The 25,932-nt window shown below is 37.3% G+C and overlaps 1 protein-coding gene across 2 annotated transcripts in view; it reads right to left on the reverse strand.

Moving 5' to 3' along the window:
• Positions 1-13,794, reverse strand: part of LRCH2 (leucine rich repeats and calponin homology domain containing 2) — a 103,371-nt gene extending 89,577 nt beyond the window's left edge. The window contains exon 1 of one of the 2 annotated variants that reach the window (XM_021079894.1): positions 13,382-13,794. In XM_021079894.1, the coding sequence (XP_020935553.1) occupies positions 13,382-13,733 (352 nt within the window). In that variant the 5' untranslated portion in view covers positions 13,734-13,794. The remainder of the gene's footprint in view (positions 1-13,381) is intronic. The other variant, XM_021079893.1, reaches the window with a different exon arrangement.

A 25,932-nucleotide genomic window follows, 5' to 3' on the forward strand; every position in this document is an offset into this window, starting at 1 on the left:
GTGTGTGTGTGTGTGTTACACAGAATATTACAGTAGAATATTACTTAGCCATAAAAAAGAAATATTGCCATTTGCAGCAACATGGATGGACTAGAGATTATCATACTAAATGAAGTAAGTTAGAGAAACACAAATACTATAGGATATCACTTATACGTGGAGTTTAAAAAAAAGATACAAATGAACTTATTTACAAAACAGAAACAGACTCACAGACATAGAAAACAAACTTATGGTTACCTAAGGGAAAAGGAGGGGGGAGGGCTAAACTAGGAATTTGGGGTTAACAGATACTCACTACTACATATAAAGTAAATAAATAGCACAGGAAACTATATTCAATATGTTATAATAACCTATAATGGAAAAGAATCTTAGAAAGAATATATATATATATGTATATATGCACACACACATATATAACTGAATTATTTTCCTGTACACCTGCAACTAACAAGATATTGTAAATAAACTATACTTCAATAAAATATAAGTTTCATACAACAACAACAAAAAAGACTTCACTGAACTACCATTTTAAACTTGTTTGGCCAAAATGTTTAAATCTAACAAAATTATGTGTTGGAGGAGATATGAATTCATAGCATCTCTTATACACATTGATGGAAATGTAAACTCTAAACCAGTTTGGCATTATGTTCTAAACTGAACATTAAAATACCATATAGCCCAGCTATTCCACTCCCAAGTATATACACAAGAGAAATTCTTGCACACGTGCAATAGATGTATAATAATGCTTATATCAGCACTGTTCACAAGAGCAAAAATATGTTAAGAACCCAAATGGCCATGAGTGAGAAAGTGGATAAGAGTGCTATAGTCACACAACAAAAGATAATGCAGCCATCAAAAAGAATAACTACAGCTTCATGCAACAACTTAATAAATGATAAATCACAGCAACTTAATATTAAGTAATATAAAAATTACCAGTAACAAAGAGTTATATGCGAGCTTTTTTACATTTTTTTTTTTTTAGTTTTTTGTTTGTTTGTTGTTGGTTGGTTGTCTTTTTGCCTTTTCTAGGGCCACTCCCACTGCATATGGAGGTTCCCAGGCTAGGGGTCTAATCGGAGCCGCAGCTACCAGCCTACACCAGAGCCACGGTGACGCGGGATCCAAGCCGCGTCTGCGACTTACACCACAGCTCACTGCAACGCCGATCCTTAACCCACTGAGCAAGGCCAGGGATGAACCAGCAACCTCATGGTTCCTAGTTGGATTCGTTAACCTCTGTGCCACGACAGGAACTCCATGAGCTTTTTTACGTTTTTAAAAGTTCAAAACAAGGAATAAACAATATATTATTAAGGAGTCAGCTAACTGGCTCACAGGTATGTTTTAGGAGCAATAAATTTACAGTCATATTTACATATTAGGCAGACCACAATAGCTACAGCGAGAAGGACTAACTGGACTTGAAGCAAACTGAGATCATTTGGCACAGAGATCATTTGGGAAAACTGCTGATAGGTCTACTTAAAGGGGAATAGAAGAGAACCTGAACAATAATGGGAGTGAGAACTGAGAAAAAGGAAACAGATCCAAAAGCTATTCAAAGAGTTATGATTAAGAGGTCTTAGTTCCTAACCAGATATATAGGGTGGGGGAAAATCAGAGTTTAAAATAAGTTTCAAGTTTCTAGTCTGGGAGACGAGAGGGCTTAGGGTCAATGACAAAAGTTGGGAGGGTTTTTTGGGGTTTTTTCGGGTTTTTTTTTTTTTATATTTTGAGTCTGAAGAGACTCTGGGATGTCCATAATCATGTAGTTTCCTCTTTTTATGATTAAGTACAAGATCTGATCCTTCCTACTTCAAAGCCCATCCTCCATCTCCACTTTAAAGCCCTTTCTGATGTTCTACCACAACACAACACAATCACCTCTCTCTCTTCAAATTTGCACATAACTTTGCTTTCATTTATGACATGTATCTTACTGTAGCCCAACACTGCTCAATCTTGGCTCCATTGACTTTTTGGACTAGGTAAGTCTTTGCTGTGTGGGCAGTCTTTTTCATTGTAGGGTGCTTCACAGCATTCCGGTCTCTACCCACTAGATGTCAGTAGCATCCACAAGTTGTGACAATCAAAACTGATTTCAGACATAACAAATATCCCCTGTGGGCAAGTTCCCCCACCCCTTGAAAACCACTGATCTAGCCTATATAATAGATACATGACCACTATTTTATACCACTATGAAATCATAAATTCCTTCAAGGCAGAAACTTTACCACTTTGTCCACTACATAAAACAGATAATGACAAATCCATTCTTACATTATCTATGAACAGTTTACTATTTTTAATTTATAAATATCTTTTTTTGGCCACACCCATGGCACACAGAATTTCTGGGGCCAGAGATCAAACCCGTGCCACAGCAGCAACCCAGCCGCAGCAGCGACACCACCAGATCCTTAACCCACTGAGCCACCAGGGAACTCCTTTAATTTATAAATAGTTTTAAAAGTAATTGACTTTCCATTGACACAGACATCCCCAACCAATTAGCTCAAAGTATTAAGAATTTATATATTGTAATTACTTTTTGAAGAGAGGAAAATTTCTAGGCTGCACACTCTAGAGTCTCTTAGGGACATAATCATTTAATAAAGTCATTTTTGAATGAAACCCAGATTCACAAATGTTCTAGAACTGGTTAATCTCAGTAGACTTCAAATAAAATTTATGGCACAGTTATTTTATTTCTGTTTCTTGTCACCTTGGATCTCTATTATACATAAAATTCAACTGAAAGAGAATTAATTTAAAAGTGACAACAATCTCTGTCACAAATTATAAGAACATACAGATTAACAATGTCCACAAATAGGGAAGAATTTACTTTGCTATTTGGAAAAAAAACTTTAAAAAAATTTCTTATCAAAAAATACGTAAGACAATATATTTTTCTTAAATTATCCATTACAGTCCATTAACTGGTATTCTGTAAGTGGAATTCTATCAATTTGTAATTTATTTGAAACAGGAAAATGTACAAATTAAAAGTTAGACCTTTTGCAGACTGAATACAATGAAGTGAGACTAAACAAGCTTAAATTATTCTTATAAAACATTTGTACAGTCTTTTTTTTCTTTTTGTCTTTTTGCCATTTAGGGCCACAGCTGCGCCACATGGATGGTCCCAGGCTAGGGGGCCAATCTGAGCTGCAGCTGCGGGCCTACACCACAGTCACAGCAATTCAGGATCCAAGCCGCATCTGCAACCTACACCACAGCTCACGGCAACACCGGATCCTTAACCCACTGTGCGAGGCCAGGGAATGAACCCACATCTTCATGGATGCTAGTCAGGTTCGCTAACTGCTGAGCCACGACAGGAACTCCACAGTCTTCTTTTATTACATTAAATAGTTCCCTGGAGTATAAGGTATATTTTTCTGTAAAGGAAGCAGAGAAAACTTTCTGAAACTTTTCAAAGAACTGATTATAAGCATATTACAATGCTTCAAGAAATACCCAAACATGGAGTTCCAGTAGTGGCTCAGGTGACTACACCCCTAGCCTGGGAAAACGAAAAGATTTCCCATCCTAGATCATGATGGTGAGCAGCTTCTGAACAATGGGGGTGGGTATCACACAGCATAAGTATCCCTTAGAATGTGCTGCTGAGACAGATTAAGAGAATGATGTGCCCTTTTGCAAAGTTTCACTGTATGTCTTGGAACTTAAATACCACTGCCCAGGCAATCAACATGCTCTAAGTCTTCTATTATTTTTATTTGTGAAAAGTGTCCTTAACATTCTCTCTCACGCTGTCAGTGGGGTTCTGGACCTTGTCCATCTCTTTTCTTTTAATGAAAAATAAATGCTTCCTAGTTTATATTATAAATGCTTCTTAGTTTATACTATAAATAACCTAAATCAAAATATTAAATTTTAGTCAGTTTGTTAACATTTTGTTGAGGATCTTTGCATCTATGTTCACCAATGATATTGGCCTGTAATTTCGTTTTTTGTGGTATCTTTATCTTGTTTTGGTATCAGGATAATGGTGGCCTCAAAGAATGAGTGTGGAAGTGTTCCTTCCCCTGCAATTTTCTGGAATAGTTTCAGAAGGATAGATGTTAACTTCTCTCTAAATGTTAGGCAGAAATCACCTGTAAAGCCATCTGGTCCTGGACTTTTGTTTGTTAAGTTTTTCAATTGCCGATTAAATTTTAGTGCTAGTTCATAATTTCATCTATTTCATCCTGGTTTGGTGTTGGGAGATTATACCTTTCAAAGAACTTGTCTATTTCTTCTGGGTTGCCTATTTTACTGGTATATAGTGTTCTTAGTATCTCTCATGTTCTTAGTATCTCTCATGTTCTTTGTATTTTGTGATATTTGTAACGTCTCCCTTTTCATTTACAATTTTACTGATTTGGGCCCTCTCCCTTTTTTGCTGAGTCTGGCTAAAAGTTTACTAATTTTGTTTATCTTTTCAAAGACCCAGCTTTCAGTTTCATTGATATTTTCTCTTTTTTTTCAGTCTCTATTTCATTTATTTCTGCTCTGATCTTTACAATTTCTTCCCTTCTACTAACTTTGGATTTTGTTTGTTCTTCTTTCTCTAGCTGCTTTAGCCATAAGGTTAGGTTGTTTTGAGATTTTTCTTGTTTCTTGAGGTAAGCTCATATTGCTATAAACTTCCCTCTTAGAACTGCTTCTGCTGCATCCCATATGTTCTGGATCATTGTGTCTTGTTTTCCTTTGTCTCTAGTTATGTTTTGATTTTTTCTTTCATTTCTTCAGTGATCCATTGGTTGTTTAGTAAGCATTTGTTTAGCTTCCACATGTTTTTGCTTTTTACAGTTTTTTTTTGTTTTGTTTTTTTTCTTTTTTTCTTTTTTTTTTTTGGTGCTTTTCAGGGCTGCACCTACAACATATGGAAGTTCCCAGAGTAGGGGCTGAATTGCAGCTACAGCTGCCGGCCTACACCACAGCCACAGCAATGCAAGATCTGAGCCATGTCTGCGACCTACAGCACAGCTCATGACAACAAGGGATCCTTAGCCACTGAGTGAAGCCAGGGATCAAACCTGTGTCCCCATGCATACTAGTCAGGTTCGTTACCACTAAGCCATGAAGGGAACTCCCACAGTTTTTTTTTCCTTTTCTTGCGGTTGATTTCTTTTTTTTTTTTTTTTTTTTGTCTTTTTTTGTCTTTTGTTGTTGTTGTTGTTGCTATTTCTTGGGCCGCTCCCGCGGCATATGGAGGTTCCCAGGCTAGGGGTTGAATCCGAGCTGTAGCCACCGGCCTACACCAGAGCCACAGCAACGCAGGATCCGAGCCGCGTCTGCAACCTACACCACAGCTCACGGCAACGCCGGATCGTTAACCCACTGAGCAAGGGCAGGGACCGAACCTGCAACCTCATGGTTCCTAGTCGGATTCGTTAACCACTGCGCCACGACGGGAACTCCTTGTGGTTGATTTCTAATCTCATAGCACTGTAGTCCAAAGAGATGCTTGATATGATTTCAATTTTCTTAAATTTACTGAGGCTTGCTTTGTGGCCCAGCATGTGATCTCTACTGCAGAATATTCCATGTGCACTTGAAAACATGTGTATTCTGCTCCTTTCAGATGGAATGCTCCCTAAATATTAATTAAGTCCATTCTGTCTAATGTGTCATTTAAGACCAGTGTTTTCCTATTGATTTTCTATCTGGATTGATCTATCCATTGATGTAAGTGAGGTGTTAAGTTTCCCCACTAGGAGTTCCCTGGTGCCTCAGCGGGTTAAGGATCCAGCGTCACTGCAGCAGCTTGGGTTGCTGCTGTAGCACAGGTTCCATCCCTGGCCTGGGAACTTCTATATTCTGTGGGTGCAGCCAAGAAAAAAATCTATGACAAAGGAGGCAAGAATATACAATGGAAAAAAGACAGTCTCTTCAATAATTGGTTACTGGGAAAACTGGAGAGCCACATGTAAAAGAATGAAACTAGAACATTCTCTAACACCATATACAAAAAATAAACACAAAATGGATTAAAGACATAAATGTAAGACTGGATATCATAAAACTCCTAAAGGAAAACATAGGCAGAACACTCCTTGGTATAAATCTCAGCAGTATTTTTTTCATCTGCTAGAGTAATAGAAATAAAAATAAAGAAATAGGGGAGTTCCCTGATGGTTCAGCTGGTTAAGGATCCAGCATTGTCAATGCTGTGGCTCTGGTTACTGCTGTGGCACAGGTCCACTCCTGGCCTTGGAACTTCTGCATGCTGCAAGTGCAGCCAAAAAAAATTAATTAATTTAAAAAAATTAAAAGTGGGATCTAATTAAACTTAAAAATTTTTGCACAGCAAAGGAAACCATAAACAAAACAAAGACAACCCACAAAATGTGAGAAAATCTTCACAAATATCACTACCAACAAGGGATTAATTTCCAGAATATAAAAAGAGCTCATATAGCTTAAGCTTAATATCCAAAAATACAACAACCTAATCAAAAAATGGGCAAAAGACCTAAAGAGACATTTATCTGAAGATACACACATGGCTAAGAGACACATGAAAAGATGTTCAATATCACTAAATATTAGAGAAATGCAAAGCAAAACTATAATAAGGTTATCACCTTACACCAGTCAGAATGGCCATCATTTAAAAGTCTACAAATATTAAATGCTATCAAAGGTGTGGAGAAAAGGGGACCCTCCTACACTGTTGGTGGGCATGTAAACTGGTGCAGCCATTATGGAAAACAGTATAGAGGTTCCTTAAAAAACTAAAATTAGTTACCATATGATCTACAATTCCACTCCTGGGCATATATCCAGAGAAAACCATAATTTGAAAAGATACTTGCACCCTAATGTTCACTGCAGCACTATTTACAATAGCCAAGACATGGAAGCAACCTAAATGTCCATCAAGATGAATGGATAAAGATGATAATATACTATAGAATATTGCTCACCCATAAAAAAGAATGAAATAATGCTGCATCGACATGAATGGACCTAGAGATTATCATATTAAGTGAACTAATCAGAGCGATAAGGGCAAATATCATGTATCACTTACATGTGGAATCTTAAAAAATGATACAAATGAACCTTCTTTACAAAACAGAAATAGGCCCACAGATATAGAAAACAAACTCACGGTTACTAAAGTGGATAGTGGGGGCCGGCGAGGGAGATAATTTACAGATTAGGGGTTAACATATACATACTACCACATATAAAAGAGGTAAACAAAAAGGACCTACTCTATAACACAGGGAATCATACTCGATATCCTATAATAACCTACAATGGAAAAAAGAATCTGAAAGAAGATTATATAAATATACATGTATATGTATAAGTGAATCATTCTGCTGCTTGAAACACAACATTGTAAATTAACCATACTTCAATAAAAAAGAAAAAAATATTAAATTTTAAACTTTAAGCAAACCCCAATTCTAAAATATACCAATCAACCACTTCTGTTCTTTTACCTGTCATGCAGTATATATAATAGTTTTTTCAGAAAACAGGCAAGCTCCTATTTTTCAAAAGCAACTAATTTAGCTGCTTGCCACACAGTTCTAATGCTAAAACTGTGGCTTATTCTCCCATAGTGACTCCTTATTTTGCTCTACTGAGTACCTCTTATTTTGCTCATAACCTCTTTTTCCCAGATGACACTCCCTAACTTAAGATTAAAATTTAGGACATTAATGTCCCCAGATATCTACTTTCCCATTCACCTTCACATAATTCAGGTAACTCCTCCCTTCCATTGCTAACAAGTCCCCACCCAGTCCATGAAGACTCTTCCTCCTCCTCTTGCATTTTAACACTGAACTCTCTACCAGTTCCCTCCTCTCAGCTTCCAAGTATGTTTGAGAAAATATAGAGTGAACCTTCAGTTAACATCTGCCTTTAACATGCAATACCATTCTCAACTCCATATCCAGGCAATTTCTCACCTGAAAGTCTGCAACTCTCCCTCTTGCCTAATCATATACTGATCATTTAACTCAGGATTCAGAAATACCTAACTTCATAGGAAACTTTCCCAAACTTAACCCCCAATAAAATTAAGCCTTGTGTCATAGTTTCACATCACTTATTTGTACAGTTTATAAAAGTATACAACTTTGAATAGTGTTATATATTATAAATTTGTTCTATTGTTACACATATTTCTGTACACATTCACCTATTTTATAAATGCTTCAAGGACAAGAACCACATCTCTCTCTTTTTTTTTTTTTTTGGTTGCATCTGTGGCATGTGGAAGTTCCCAGGCCAGGAATCAAACCCATGCCACAGCAGCAACCCAAGCCACTACAGTGCCAACACTGGATCCTTAACCCACTGAGCCATAAGGGAACTCCACATTTCTCTTCCTATTGACCATAATCATGTTTCCAATGTTGGAGTTCAGAAATAGTGGAAGCTTTTCTTAAATCTTAATGAACCTATTCTAAAATCATCTGAAACTCATGAAGACAAGCTATGCAAATACCATGCACAAAACACACTGTACCACAAACAAAAACTATGTAATCTATTAAGTTAAATAAGTTTTTCATCTTTCACATTAAATAACCTATTTATTAGCATAGTGTTTATTTTAATAATAACTTTGTTATAAGAAGAGAAGTGCTGCAATGGAAATAACACTGAAATAGTGGTAGAACTGAAAAACCTAGCCTCTGACACACTCTCTGCCATATACTAGCCACTTCACGTTAGGCAAATCACTTAACTCTCTCAATAATAAGGAGTAATTACTATGCATTCTGCAAAGCTCACAGGGTCATTGTTAGGATACATGGGGTAATACATAAGAACGTGCTTAGAATTTATAAAGAGCTATATAAATGGTATTGTTTTAATGATAAATGTACCCTCCAATTAAAGATAACATTTTATTTTAAAATGTGAACTCAGGAGTTTCCGGTGTGGCTCAGCAGTAACGAACTCAACTAGTATCCATGAGGACGTGGGTTCAACCCCTGGCCTTGCCCAATGGGTTAAGGATCCAGCGTTGCCGCGAGCTGTGGTGTAGGTGTAGGTGGAAGATGCAGCTTGGATCCTGCATTGCTGTGGTATAAGGTATGGGCTGGCAGCTGCAGCTCAGATTCATCCCATAGCCTGGGAACTTCCATATGCCATGAGTGTGGCCCTAAAAAGACAAATAATAATAATAATAAAAAAATGTGAACTTACAAAAGAAAGAAATTAAGGGGCAACTATTTATGCTATAAAAGAATTAATCACTGAATAAAATAAATTACTACAAGGTTCAGCAACTCAAATTTGATCTAAAGCAATTAAAATCCAAGTCAACCGTCCAAAATGTCATTCACTCTCAATTTTTCAGTAAGATATTTATTACATAAAGCAAAGAAGATATTTGAACCAGGCCACAAAATCACAAGCTCATTCCACTGAATGCACTAAGATGGCCTTCACCTATGTAACAAAATTAGATGCTGCAAAGTTTATCTGGCTCCATTTTATAAGCCAACACAATGCACCATGCCCCACAGTTGAAGAGGTGAGCCAGCACATGTAGGAAATACTAGAGTTGACTCCAGGTTTACAGGAAAACACGTGATAAACTAGAACACAGCATAATCTAATGTAAAGAATTCCTAAATCTGTTTCACAGACCTATTGTTTATGAACATAAAGAGGTATGAAGAAACAGAGGGAGCAGCTGCAACTAGACCAAGACTTAATTGTAGCACTGGTGACAAAGCCAAATATGTAAAGTTTCAGGATTTCTTTGGGTAGCCACTAAAATCATTTTCAAGCTCTCTTAAAGTCAAATTATCACAGTATCCAGACAAACTAAAAAGTTCTAGGCAATTTCCCTTTGTCTTGCCAAGTCTACCCACGGACCACCAAAGACAAGACAGTACAACCAGAATCAGCTACTTTCCTGAAATGGGTTACTAACTTTCTGATCCCTGTTTTTATTCTTTATGTGGGTGAGGATTTTAATCAAGAAGTATCTGCAAGGCATATCAATTCAAAAAAGGTCAGGAGCACAAACCAACAACTGGAGAGTCAAGTAAATTGGCAACCTCTCCCTTTTAAATGTTAATCACCTAAAAAGGCTGCCATAATTAGCTCTGAGCTCCATCTTAGGAAAGGAAGGGGAGTGAGGCTGAAAAGGGTAACAGAAATAAGGAGGGCAGCAGGAGGGAGGGAAAAAGTGAAGAAGAACAGACACAAGAACGGCAGAGAAGTAAAAAGATACCAAAGATAAACTTTGTGCACAGTTACCCATTTTCCCTCACAAGAGGACTATTAATAGAGAAAACAAGATTTTGTTGCTGCACATTTTAGGGGCACTATTTTCCTAATGCAAAATTATCAAACAGTATTAAATATAAACCAGAATTACACAAGGGAACTGGAGAAACTATAGCTTCCTGGTAAGTTTCTAGTCACTAAAGACATAATATGATGAAAAACAAAATAACTGCTTCACATAAGTCTATCAAAAAGAATACTGTGGAGGGGATGTGCTGAGGTTTGGGGATGGACATGCTATAAAACTGGGTTGTGATGATCGTTGCACAACTATAAATGTAATAAAATCCATTGAGTAATACAAAAAAGAATACTGAACTAGAACACATAGTTCCTAACTTTGGTTTAGACCCTCTTGACAAGTGGCTTTAGGTTAATCAACAAACTTTTATCAATGTTCTCATTCACTCAATAACTATTTCTTGAGTGCCTAAAAAATGAGCTATTTTAGAGTTTTCTCAGCCCTGACTGCACATTAGAATCATCTGAGAATACTTTTTTTAAAAAAAAAAAAAACTCTTTGGGCCCCTGAGACTTTGATTTAATTGATCTGGGGTGGGGCCCAGACATATGTTTTTTAAAAAAACAAGAACAAAAACAACACTCCCTTATGATTTTAACATGCAGCCAAGGTGCAAAACCATTGGTCTATTTCATCTTATGCATATGTAAGAAAGAGCAAAATAACACTGAAAAGCCCTCCCCATTCCTTCAAAATTTATCAATTGCCGCATCTAATTCAATTTTGTTTTAACCCAGATTCTGACCACCTCACACCTAGATTAACAAATAGCTTCCTACTGATTCTTCCTTCCTCCCGTCTCTTCCCAACCCAATAAAACTTTATATGCTTGTCTAACTAATCAATTTGGTACTGAAACATTATCCTACTGAAAGTTATTTTAGGTATATCAACAAACCGAACTGTTATCAAACAGAGAATATACCATGTATACATATTTATATGTTTGTGTGTATGTATGTATGCACAATCTCAAACATGCTCTTATTTTTCTTTAGTTCCAATGTACCTACCTTCGTTTATGGATACTAGTCTCTACATACAAGAACATTGCCCTTAACTAGTTCATGGCTGGATTTGGCCAAAAATAAACGGTAGGAGTTCCCGTTGTGGCTCAGTGGTTAACAAATCCGACTGGGAACCATGAGGTTGAGGGTTTGATCCCTGGCCTCAGTCAGTGGGTTAAGGATCCGGCATTGCCGTGAGCTGTGGTGTAGGTTGCAGACACGGCTCGGATCCTGCATTTCTGTGGCTCTGGCATAGGCCAGCCGCTACAGCTCCAATTGGACCCCTAGCCTGGGAACCTCCATATGCCGAGGGAGCGGCCCAAGAAATAGCAAAAAAAGACAAAAAAAAAAAATCTTTAAAAAAAAAAATAAAGAAATCTCAAACATGTAGATGACCTTCTGCAAAGATGAGGCAGAAATGCATCAAATATATTTGAGGGACAGGGATCTGACCTAGTTGGAACAGAGGGTTCTATGTAGGAGCATTTGAGGAGGTAAAGTTGTAATAATAAATTGGAGCCGGTCAGTGAAAGCCCTATATGCCAATCTAGGATGCTTAAAATTTTGTCTTATAGATAGAGAAATCCTTTAAGGTTATAAATAACAACAAGCAAAACAACATATCCCTAATAATGATGCAGTCTGAAACGATTTTTCTTGAAGCCTTTGAAGAACATACCAAGTAGGATAATATTTTGCCAATATATCATGCATATGTGAACATATTGTTTAGGAAATCTGTTCAGAGTGAAGCACGAAATACTCAAGCATGCTTCCCAAAATACAAATCATTGATCAATTACGCATTCATAGTTCTTAGATAATTCCTAAGGGAATAACGGGGTAGAAGGCTTCAATTTGAGGTTTTCCTCATCTCCTCACCCTCATCCAAACACACACCTTGATTTAACAGCAGGAAACGCAACACAATGAAATAGTGTCATTCTGAAAATGAGGTCTTTTATTACTTCTCATTATTAGTGAATTTACTTACCATATTTTTTCAAAAATCACTAAATCTATTAAAATAATTTTTACATGATTTCTACCAGCAAAGCAGATGAAAAAAACATAAATAACAAATTAAAGATTATGAAAAGTAAAAAAAAAAAACCTTCATCAAACCAAAACACACCTAAAATAATCAACATTGGCTATAAGGCAGAGGGGATAGAGAATGTGTTCATAACAAAAAATGCCATCCACAACAAAGAGTGCCAGAGAGTATATGAAGAGCATTACAATAGCAAATTTCTCATCCAAAATGATAAACCATTAACCCACAACTCCGAAAAGAATGTTGTTAATTCTGTTTCTCAGAAATGCCCTTAAAATTCTTGGTTATATCTGATATAAAAATTAAGACTCTAACATAACTCAAAACAAGGATTTTCCCCCCTAGTAAACCAGACACGTAAGTGATTGATGATTTAATTTGCCATTGCAGCAAATACTAATTTAACCACCACTCCCCCAACACCAGAAAAATGAAAAATCTGGTTTTAAAGGCATACGTGACAAGAAGGCAAGAATATTCTAGGATAATTAAAATACACACAAACAAAATAAGGACACAAAAACTGTGGCAATACTGCTGCTGTACCAGGGATAGGAATATACCATTCTTGCAGACACGTATGCCTTTAAGGAATATGTATACATTAAGATGTGTATTGTCTTCTTTTTTCCCCCTCCAGCAAAGAAAAGAACATCCAGGAGAGTTGGAAGAAGTGCATTCAGGAAGGTGTCAGTACCTCCCTTCCCACCCCTAACTGGGGAAACTCGCTTTTAACAATAATGCTCTTTCACCCTTCACATCCCACCCGGTTTCCATACACCCTTTCCGTCAGCATTCCCGCCCCCCACCCATACCCTTCTCTGCCCCTCACATTCAGAACAGGCTGCTCCGACTTTGTCAGTCTCGCCGCCCCCACGCAACCTCCGGGACCAGCCAAGTCCAACAACGCAGCCACGCAGCCACCCACTCCCCCCACCTCCTCCTTCTTAGCCCCGCTTCCCCTCCCCCTCCCAGTCCTGTCACCTGCTTGGGTGGTGTCCGTCAGGTCGTAGCCGCTGCCCGGGAAGTCTCGGAGTTTCCTACCACTGAGGCTCAGGATGCCGGAGTTGCCCGCCTCCTCCAGGGCCCGGTCCAGGCTCCTCACCGTGTGTTGAGGCTGCAGGCTCCCCGGGTTCCACTGCGGCCCGTTGGGGAACGGCTGACCGAAAAGAGTCGGTACCGGGATGGGCACCACCAGGGTCCCGCTGCCGCCGCCGCCGCCTCCCCCGCCGGCTCCGCCGCCTCCCCCTCCGGCCGCGCCACAGCCACCGCTATTTCCACCTCCACCACAACCGCCGCCCCCACTGTTACCACCACCTCCCTGACTCGCCGCCATGTTCCTGGGAGAGAGAATAGCCCCCGACAATACTCTCAGCTTGTGCCGCGAGTGTAGGGGGTTCTTAGGACGCATGCGCAAACTGGGGGCGGGCGGGGTGGGGGGGTGCGAGGTAGAGGGTGGGAAGCAACCAGGGGGCGGGCTGGGAGGACGTGTTGGGTATGGTGAAGACGATGTTCAAGCGTGCAGAACGCTTGCTTTAAGAAATGTGTGATCAGATAAAGGATGCTAAAGCCCGGTTCCGCTGCTTTGGGTACCAAAATCTTGCAAAGTGACACCAGCTTAACTATAGGTCATTTGGCGATATGCCCCCAAATCTCCAAGTCGCTTCACCTTTTGGGTTCTGCAAAACAAAGGCAAATGTATTAGATAGCGATGAAAGAGATTCATTTCAGGATCTTTTGAAACAGCATTTAGAAGGACTTTCAACTACCTGATTGAAACGCTTACCGCAAATGTCTCAGGAGTCGTTTAGCAGTGTTAACACGGAGAGGAACTTTGAGCAGGAAAATTGGTGCAGAAGTGAGCTTTAAGCATATATGAATTTTGCCATAACTAAGAATTCCAAAATAGGAAAAGATTTTTTAAATGTCTTCAAGGAAACCTCTCGTTTCAGTGTGTGTGGGTCTCAGCCAGACTGCTGCCTTCCAAAACTTGGAAAAGTTCTCTGCATTCTGTTCTATAAGTCTTTGAAGTTGTGCCAAGATCTCCAAAATATCTCAAGTTTCTTCTCATCATGTCAGTATGGCTGATGGAAAACTCTTTGATCATCAAACAACCTTAAGGTTTATTTTTGAAATGCAGGTTTTGGTTTTAGGTTGAATTCTGAAGGTTTAATACTGGGGATATGAAACTAATCAGTCTTGGATGTTTAGCAGTTCATTCTTAGACCCTGAACCCAACCATTTAGGCCCCTGCCATCCCTCCACTCCTACTTAGAGTTATTCAAATCTTTTTTTGCTAATAGTAAAGCTACACAAGAAAACTATCAGAATGCTTGGTCATGTTCAGTTATCATAAACTTGAATATCCTAGGCATCTCTTTTACATCCTTTTCAGTTTGAGCAATATGTCAACAGTCTCATTTTCTTGGAGAAATCTCCGCAAAAAATTCTATTTTGGAAAAAAAAATACAGGTAAGAATTACACTTTGTGTGAATTGCTTTGTGGCCATATAGGTTAACCAAGATAATTATGTTGCAAGCAATTACATTTGCCAGATGCATAACCCACAGAAGGCACAGAACTGAGATTCAGACCTCTGTAATGAATTATCAAGTCAAATCAAATTATTTAAACCCACTGGTGTCAGGAAAGAATATTGTACCTTATATCTCATCTTTCTTATGTGGCAAATCAAATCAAGTATTAATTGAGAACATCGAGAATCAAGAGGGGTGAAAGGGGAAACTGGAATTCATTAGATAGAGAAAAGATTAAGAAAGGAACATTTAATAATTACCCAGTAAAAATTTTGTGATTATATAAAACAATGTGTTGGAAAAATGTCCTCAGGATCAGGATACCTGTCAAGTGAAAAAGGCCATGTACAAACGAATTTAAGAAGGAATTCATGTGCCACAGGTGCAGACATAAAATTCCTTGATAATTATAGGCAAAGAGATATTTGACATATTGCATGATTTTTTTTTGTTTCAGTCTATACTAGAGGATATTTTACAGTGATAATCACTTCAGTGTTATTCCTGATGTGAACATGTTCGTATTGATTAAATTACAGATGATACACAGAATTATCCAAGCCAAACTTACAAATTGAATGTCGACAAATCACCAGGGCTAAAGGACACATATCAAAGATTATAGAAGGAAAACAAGTGATTTTAAACAAAATATGCTGCCTCTATTAAATAAAGCACTGGCCAACTACAAATGTGATTTGTATTCAAAAGAACTCTAGAGGGGACTTTTGAAATTCCAGGCCAGTTTAAAGTCACCACTATTTCAAGCAAATTGGTAGTTACCCAACATTTATAAATAATGTAAGGAAAGGCACAGTCCAAAGCACCAAATTCTTCTATTACATATCAAAATATTGGGATAGACTAAAGGACATTCTTACCAGCCTATAAATCAAAAGTGATATATGTTTTATCTCAAGATCTAGAACAAGGCAATGAACTTAGGGATTAACTAGATTGAACTAGAATATGAATTTTTTTTTAAATCCTGATCAGGATCCAGGAATAAGCCATGGGAATCTCTGCAGTGTGTTTCCTAAAAGCATCAGTTCAATTGAATACTAAACTCAACAGAGGGAAAAAAACAATGAAATGTTGAGTATCACCAAGACATATATCAGAAACCCTGAAAAATATTGATTTCCATCATACTGAACTATTCTACATCTGCTGTTGGAATATGATGGAAAGTTTTGCTCACTGCAGTCTCAGCACAAGTCCTGAATTAAAGAAAGCCCTAAGAAATACACCAAAAATGATTAGAGAAATGGGGGAATGAGATATTTACTTGGCCCTCATCTCTCTAGTAACCTGATATTCAGTCCCTTCCAAAATCCCTGTTATGGTGTGGAATCTTTGGAGGACTACACATTAACTTATTTTAGGGTAATTTATAGTACATTATATACAACACCCTTGATCCTCCTTCCCCTCACTGTCGGTCCCTGGTTCTACCCTTGTGCTACTTTAACCAATGCTAACCAATTCATTGTGCTACTTTAACCAATGCTAACCAACTCATTAATTCTAAATTTAATATTTATTAATTCAAAAGGGATTAGACAAATGTGTGATCACTATTACTTAAAAGAAGCTATTACATACCTAATCTTCAATGTTGATGCCAATAAGCACTATTATTTTCTATCTTGGCTCAAGATGCAACATAAACAAGTCATTTAAGCTCTCAAAGCCCCAGATTTTTCATCTATAAACCAGATATCATAACATTATTAGCTATCTCATAAGATTTTAGTGAGGATTATGTGAGATATTTATATAAAACACCTATATTATAATGGTTATTATTATCTTTTTTTTCTAGATTCACTTTGCCAATAGAAACTGAGCTGAGTGTATCATGAATTATCAGTACGGTAGTTCTTAAATTCCTCGATACTATCGTGCTACCAGAACTAATAGATGTTTTCCTGTACTGCCCTTAAAAGTTATATTCTTGGAGTTCCCGTCGTGGCGCAGCGGTTAACGAATCCGACTAGGAACCATAAGGTCGCGGGTTTGGTCCCTACCCTTGCTCAGTGCCCTGAGCTGTGGTGTAGGTTGCAGACGCAGCTCGGATCCCGCGTTGCTATGGCTCTGGTGTAGGCCGGTGGCTACAGCTCTGATTCAACCCCTAGCCTAGGAACCTCCATATGCCACGGGAGGGGCCCAAGAAATAGCTAAAAAGACCAAAAAAAAAAAAAAATTCTCATTGACTCACCCCAGGTTTCTGCCTCTTCTAACTTTTGTGTTTTCACTATATGATTCAATAACTTGATTCCAATTTTTGTCTACCATGTCTAGTGCAATCCCAGATTTTGAAGTCCATGTTTCTAGTATGTTAACCTGATATCATGAAATCCATTGAAATATCTGTTCCAAATCCTCCTTTAAAATATACCTTAAATGGTTTGCTTTGTGTAAGCAACACAGGTCTACTAAAAATCCTGAAGAATTTTCGTATTAAAGTAGTGTGTAGAAGATAGAGATTGCTGAGTTTTGTTTAGTTTCGCTTGACCAAAAGAAAGTAAATAAAACATCACAGTTATTAAACCTGTTATGTCCGATTAGAAAAAAAATGTTGAGGAAAATTTTTTAGTCTTTTTCAGTGGTCTCTAGCATTGGAAAGTCTCCTCTTTATAAACTTGGAAACATGCCATGTACCTTTTGGGCAAGTTTGTCATATAATTATCACCCTCTTCTTGCAGTATGTGAGAAAGTGTGCTAAAATAGGGCCTTTTCAAACAAAATCCAAATTCCGAAAAGGAAAGTCTAGGCAACTATCATACTACCTCTGAACAGGCTATATCTGTGAGAGAAAAACAGAAGTTAATGGCATTTCAGTAAAGCCTATTAAAGGAATTACGATATCAAGATAGATTAAAGTCCCAGGAGGAAATATAAATCCCAAAAGGGTTTAGATTCTCTATTTCCTTAAAATGAAATGGAAACATGTGGACCAAAATCTGTGTATAAAATGAAGGTTGTAATGAAATGATGAAGAATCAAGTCGGAGCATCTACCAAAGTCTAATTATATTTGTTTACCTTAAATTTTGCTTCAAATCTTCATCACTATATATGCAAAGTGTGATTGTTATAGGTTTATTTTCATTTGTTTGTTTCTCTAACAAACAAAAATAAACGTATGACATAAATCTCTGTAGGACTCCGAAATGACTCTGGGCCTGGTGGCGGTGCACCTAAATTATAAGGTGGGGTTTTGTTTGCCATTGATGACAAAATTTCTTTCAAAGACTAAATCTGTAAACCTGAAGCTCTCAAGTGATAACTGGGTCACGTGTGAACCTAAAATTGAATATTTCTCTCTTTGTGGCAACAAGACTATTTCTTCTTGAGCATGGTCATGATCATGACCCCAGTTAGCCCATTTGTGGGTTGTCAGAAGGAAGGGTCAAAGTTCTGTTCCCTAAACAAGAGAGTGTGTGGTCAAATACTGCAGGATCTTTTAGATCACTTTTGTTTTGGTGAGGCAGTCATAAATTTCAACTTTTACTTATGTTATAGGTTTAGGTTGGCAAGAAGATATTTACTTCTGCTTTGGTACTTTGTCTACAATTATGGTATGATTCCACAAATTAGGAGAAAATATATTGGTTGTGATGACTTCATGTTTCACACTTACAGGCTCTAACAGATGTATTAATGTAGGAAACAAATTAACATACTTTTGGCTGGCACTTTTGTGGTTTTAAAAGTCTCTCTCTCTCTCTTTTTTTTTTTTTTTTTTTTTTCCTGCTTTTTTAGGGCCATGCCCACAGCGTATGGAAGTTCCCAGGCTAGGAGTCAAATTGGAGCTATAGCTACCGGCCTACACCACAGCCACAGTAACTCAGGATCTGAGCCGTGTCTATGACCTACACCACAGCCCATGGCAACACCGGATCCCCAACCCATAAGTGAGGCCAGGGATCAAACCCTCATCCTCACGGACACTAGTTGGATTCATTTCCTCTGTGCCACCAAGGGAACTCCCAAAAGTCTCTTCTTCTTTTTTTTTTTTTTTTTTTTTTTTGTCTTTTTGCTATTTCTTGGGCCGCTCCCGCGGCATATGGAGGTTCCCAGGTTAGGGGTCGAATCGGAGCTGTAGCCACCAGCCTACGCCAGGGCCACAGCAACGCGGGATCCGAACCGTGTCTGCAACCTACACCACAGCTCAGGGCAACGCCGGATTGTTAACCCACTGAGCAAGGGCAGGGACCGAACCCGCAACCTCATGGTTCCTAGTCGGATTCGTTAACCACTGCGCCACGACGGGAACTCCGCAAAAGTCTCTTCTAACCATAGTCATTATATAATGGGGTAGATAATTCTGAGGTACTAATTAGTAAACAATTGGGTTTTCATTGATGACTTCATCCACTTCTTCCATTTTGTATTTCTTTCTTTCTTATTTTTTTTAAGGGCCGCACCCATGGCATGTGAAAGTTCCCAGGTTAGGGGTCCAATCAGACCTGTAGCTTCTAGCCTAAACCACAGCCACAGCAATGCCAGATCTGAGGCACATGTGCAACCTACACTACAGCTCACCAAAATGACGGATCCTTAATCCACTGAGCAGGGCCAGAGAGCAAACCTGTGACCTCATGGATACTAACCAGTTTTGTTATCGCTGAGCCACAGTGGGAACTGCTCGTTTTGTATTTCTTAAACACTTCTTAATAAAATCTCCATCTTAAATACCTCTACTTAGTATAAATCCCTTTTTCCAGGACACATACATGAAGTTCCAGATTAAAAGTTTAAAATTTTCTTAGCTGACTATGACTTCTACTGTTCATAGGCAATAGACTTTAAATAGATTGGCAAAAATGAAGATATAATCACACCATACTCTTTGACTACTAGCATTATCTCCATTGCCATAACCTTAACCCAAGTCACTGTTTTCTCTGGACAATTGCAGCAGCCTCCTAACTTGCTTTTCTGCTTCTACTCCTCTAACCACTTAATTATGTGACCTTGGGCTTTGTGCCTCTGTTTTCTCATCTGAAAAATAAGGATAATAATACTACCTACCTTATAGAGATATTGTAAAGATTAGAATTACTTAATACATGTAGAGCCCCTAGAGGATTATCTAGAACATAGTAGGAATTCAAAGAACCTTAGCGAGTATCATTGTCATTATCATCATTAACACACTCCACTGACTAATAATATCTAGCAGTGAAAGGTAAATGATCTCTCTTAATTGCACAAAGGTCCTGTGAGGTAGATATTATTATTATCTGCATTTTTATAAGTGAGGAAACTATGATTCAGAGAAATTGAGTAACTTGCTCAAGGTCTCAGTTGAAAAGTGGCAAAGCAAAAATTTGAAGAGAAGCATGCCTGACTAAGCCGAGGCTTTTAACCTCTGTAACTTCTGGAAGTAATCTATCTGCATTAGTATCTTTTCTCAGTTCAAAAATTCTTAGCTGTTTAACTCCTCCCAAACTATATCCATTAAAAAGTGCTTACCAGCTGCTAGGTAGCACAAAATTTTATTTTGTTCATTATATATTTATTTTATTTATAAATATTTACAATATTTTGTTTTAGAAAATCATATAAGAATTGCTATTATTTCATATTCTTTACAGGTATTATAACTATATCCCACATATTATATAGTTTTCTATATTATATAACCACGTACTACTTGATATGTACATCTGCTTTAGGATATTTAGGTCCTTACCAATATTCCTTTATTATGTATAACCTTTCTGTTGTTTTTGTTTTTTTTTTTAGGGTCGCACTTGTGACATATGAAAGTTCCCAGGCAAGGGATTGAATAGGAGCTGCAGCTGCTGGCCTACTCTACAGCCACAGCAACACAGGATCCAAGCCATGAGCGACCTACACCGCAGCTCACAACAATGCCAGATCCTTAACCCACTGAGCGAGGCCAGGGACTAAACCTGCATCCTCATAGATACTAGTCAGGTTCATAACCCACTGAGCCACAATAGGAATTCCCCCCAAAAAGATTATTATTAATAAAGAATTTTTCCTATGTACTGTTCCCTTATGTTAGATTCCAAGAAATTCAGTTATTCAATCGTAGGGTAAAAATATTTAAGTCTCTCTCTCTCTCTCTCTCTCTCTCTCTCTCTCTCTTTTTTTTTTTTTTTTTTTTTTTTTTTGGTGGGGGGACTGTGCTTGTAGCATGTGGAAGTTCCTGGGCCAGGGATTGAACCCGTGCCACAGCAGCAACCCAAACACCTACAGTGACACCACCAGATCTTTAACCCACTACTCCACAAGGGAATTCCTTAAGTCTCTTAATAAACATTACCAACTTGCTTTCCAAAATATTCGTACCAATTTACATTGTCAATAGCAATATAAACAAGAATATTTTTGCCAGTATTGGGAATGTTCCGTTTTTAAATATCTTTAATATGTTACATCTGACACACAAAAAAAGAGGGTTAGTTCTACTTTAAGCTAACATGATCTAAAGGGAGCAGACTTACCCTCCTACCTGAAACAACCCAAAACTTGGACAACATATAGAGAACTGTGGTTTTTAAAATACTGAATATCGGCCAACAAAAACAGTAATACCTAGGATATGAGACACAAATGAAATGAGACTTGCAAATGCCCAATCTTAGTGCTTTGAGAGAGTTTCCAGAAACTTCTTCAACAGGAAAAAAGAGAATCTATGAAACACCTACAACCTACAATAAACCAGATGGTGGATGACTGAAGGTTTTCTCTCTAAGATCAGGAACAAGACAAGGGTGTCCACTCTCACTGATTCATTGAACATTGAACTAAAGTTTCCAGACAGTAAGAAGACAAGAGAGAAAGAAAGGGAGAGAGAGAGAAGGAAAGAAAGAAGGAAGGAAGGAAGAAGTAAAGAGGGAGAGAGATGAGGGAGAGAAAAGAGGGAAAGGGGATGTAGGAGGGTGGAAGGAAGTGGTGAAGGAAGGAAGGAATGAAGGAAGGAAGAAAAGAAGGGGGAAGGAGGCAGGTAGGCCAGCATCCAGATTGGAAAAGAGTCTTTATTCACAGATGATGTGATCATCTATGCAGAAAACAAATGAAATCTACAATAAAGCTATAAGAACAAATTAGTGAATTTGGCAAAGATGCAGGATAGAAAATCTGACAAATATGTGAAAGATCTGTACACCAAAAACTACAGATCATACGTAAAAGAAATTAAATAAGACATAAATAAATGGAGAGTTATATCATCTCCATGAGTTGCAAGAAATATTGATATGATGCCAGTTCTCCCCAAAGCCTCAGCAGGACTTTTTTGGAAAAATTGACAAATTAATCTTTAAATTCAAAAACGCAGAAGATTTAGACTAGTGGAAACAGTTTGGAAAAAGAAAACCAAACTGGAAGACTACGAAAATTTGAGACTTATTACAAAGCTACACTAGTCAAGACAGAGTGGTACTAGTGTAAAAATAGAGAAATAGATCAATGACACAGAATAGAAAATCCAGAAATAAATTCCTACTGTAGATAAATAACTTTTGACAAAGATGTAAAGTCAGTGGAGAAAAGACAGTTTCAACAAATGCTGCTAGCACAATTGAACATCCATATGTAAAAAAAGACAAATTTGGATGCTTACCTCATATAACATATAAAACTTTACCAGTAATACGGTGTAGACTTGTGTGAAACCTAAAGCTTAAAATAAAACATAGGAGGAAATATTTATGGCTTTGATTTAGACAAAGATTTCTCAAATATGACACCAATAGCACAGTCCATAAAAGAAAAAAATTGATAAATTGGACTTCATGAAAATTATAAACCTCTGCTCTTTGAAAAACACTGTTATGGGAATGAAAAGACAAACCACAGAGTGAGAGAAAATATTTGCAAATCATGTATAAGATAAAGATGTATTTATATTAAGCAATAATAAGAAAATAAACAACCCAATAAAAAAATGAGCATTAAGATTTGAACACTTTACCAAAGAAAATATCTAGATGGCAGACAAGCACATGAAAAGATGTTCAACATCATTAGTTAATACGGAATGAAAAATAAAACTACAAGATACTACTACATGCCTATTAGAGTTGCTAATATTAAAAAAATTAGCCATACCAAGTGGTGACAAGGATCTGGAGAAACTGGAACCTTCATACTCTGCTGTTGGAAATGTAAAATGGTGAACTACTTTGAAAACAGTACAGCAATTTCTTAAAATGTTCAACATACAGCCCCCAAATATGTGATCCAGATATTCCACTCCTAGATATTTACTCAAGAGAAATGAAAGCTTACATACCTACAAAGACTTATGCATAAATATTAATAGAATATTTATTTGGAATAGCCAAAAACTGAAAACAACCCAAATGTCCATCAGTAAAAGAAAGGACAAATTGGATTATGTCCATACAATGGAATACCTTTCAGTAATAAACAGAATAAACTATTGATAGAACATAATAATGAGGATGCATCTGAAAATAAATTTGCCGAATGAAAAAAGACAGGAAAAAAGCCAGGGAAAAGAGTAAATAATAGATAATCTGATTTTTATAAAACTCAAAAAATGCAAACTAATCTATATGAACAGAAAGTAGTTTAGTGGTTTCTTGGGGGCAGGTAGAGTTTGGGAGCATGGGGAGAGAAATCACAAAAGAGCACAAGGAAACTCATGGAGGTGATAGGTATATTCACTGTCTTCATCGTGGTGATTGTTGTATGGGTGGTGTACACATATGCCAAAGTTTATCAAATTTACAGGTTCCATATGTAGTTATTATATGTAAATTATACCTTTATAAAAATGTTTAAATTGACAAAAAATATTCATTGTAAAATGAACATGGAAAAGATTTTTTAAGATTACAATTTCAGGGGAGTTCCCATTGTGGTGCAGCAGAAATGAATCCAACTAGCAACCATGAGGATGCGGGTTCGATCCCTGGCCTCGCTCAGTGGGTTAAGGAGCCAGTGCCGTGAGCTGTGGTGTAGGTCTCAGATGAGGCTTGGATCCTGCGTTGCTGTGACTGTGGCTGTGGCCAGCAGCTACAGCTCTGATTTGACCCCTAGCCTGGGAACTTCCACATGCCACAGGTGCAGCCCTAAAAAGCAAAAATTAAAAATTAAAAAATTAAATTTCAATAAAATAGAAATTGATATAAAAATTAAATGTTTTAATAGCATTTAGTATAAAATTGATCAAAGAATTAAATGAGTTGAGTTTACTCTTAAATATGCTTTCTTGACAAAAATAGTGAAATGTAATTTTGAATCAAATGTTTGTACATATAGTTAAGAAATCAACATGTTCTTAGAGTCCAAATATCTACTATATCAAAATGGCCCAAAATGTTAGAATAAAAATTGCCTAGACCTGATTGGGATAATTGAGATAATCAAAATTATATACCCTTGATGAATTTGCAATGTGGTTATAGAAGCAAGACCTGAACACAATAGTTAAATAATAATTAAACTATAAAATATGTGATTCCATTTATAATTGTACTGGGAAATCAGAGAATAGAGTTAAGGAAATCTTTTGTGGAGGAGTGAAAACTTGATCTGAGCCTTGAAGAATGATGGCCTAGACAGAGCAGAAGAGATATGACGCTTTAGGAAGGGATGAACACAGAAACGACCATGTGGTGCTTTAGGAACAATATTCACCATGGCCTGACCAGAGCGAAGGGGGCACATTAGGGTGAATGGTAAATAAACTTGCATAGGTAGGATGGAACTGGATTGCAGAAGGTCTTGAAGTCAGAAAGACGGGATTAGATTGTATTCATTAGATAAATTTCTCAAAGGGGATCCAGCAGCATTATGCTCGATGAGTTTAAGCAGAGGGAAACTGGAGAGGGGGGAGATAAACTGTTAATGTTAGACTAAGGTAGTGGTATCAGAAACGTTTAAAAGACAAATTCAAGAGATTTTATAGGAGGACACAACAGGATTTGGAGATGGATTAGATATTTATTTCCTCACATCGGTAGTTTTATTCCTTGTCTCCTTGACATTTGATTGATATCTGGTGTTAATTTAACATTTGCATCTATATTTAAGAATAATTACATAGTCAAATTTATGTAATCTAAGCCTGGGTTCTTTTCTTATTCAAGGATAATATATCATCCAATTCTTCCTTATTAATTTATTCAGTATTAAGAATTCTGAGTTCAGTTTCATTAATGTGCTTTGTATGATTGTGTTCTATCATAACCTTATACTGATATCATAATCTGATACAGTTTATTCTGATTTTTCTTTTTATACAAGATTCATTTTTAAATAGATATAGCCTTAATTTTAAAAACTGTCTTTAGTATTTTAAACTTAATTCTCTGATTCAGTATTATGCAGTAACAATTTACCATTTGTTCTAGTCATTTCTTCTTTCTGTTCTTATATATTCTGAAACGAATATCATCATCAATTGCATTCTGTATGGTCTTCTGGATTGTCTTTGCAAAATAAACAGATTCTGGCACAGAAAGCTTCTTTTTTTGTTGTTGAGATTGCTTAGAGGGTATTTGTGCTTTTGGAGACAGGAAAAAGAGACAGCTGGCAGAGCCTTTACCCCTCGTTTTGACCTTAACTTTTTTTATTCCCACTGCACAATTGTCTAGAGCAGGCTAAACCACATGAGTTATTAACCCCCAACAGGCTAAACAACCAATCTCCAGCAAATGGTTACCTTGAAAGCTGAGCAGAAAAGAGTATTCTTTGAAAATAACACTTTCAGAAGAAATTTTCAACAAATGTCTTATCTGAAATAAGCTTTTATAATGCTAAATCACACCATCCAATTACCCTCTTTCTACTACCTCCACATCAACAATTTTGATCTCAGGGTCAGACTCGGTCTTGGATCAAAACAAAACAAGAACAACAAAATGCTTCTTCACAGTCTCAAACTCAAACCTGTCCTTTTCCTGCCATCCACAATGCACCCCTTTGTTCAGACCCTAGTCATCTCTCTTCTGGATAATTACAACTTCCTAACTAGTCTCCCAG

The sequence above is a fragment of the Sus scrofa genome, chromosome X, assembly GCF_000003025.6.
Source record: "Sus scrofa isolate TJ Tabasco breed Duroc chromosome X, Sscrofa11.1, whole genome shotgun sequence".
NCBI lineage: Eukaryota > Metazoa > Chordata > Mammalia > Artiodactyla > Suidae > Sus > Sus scrofa.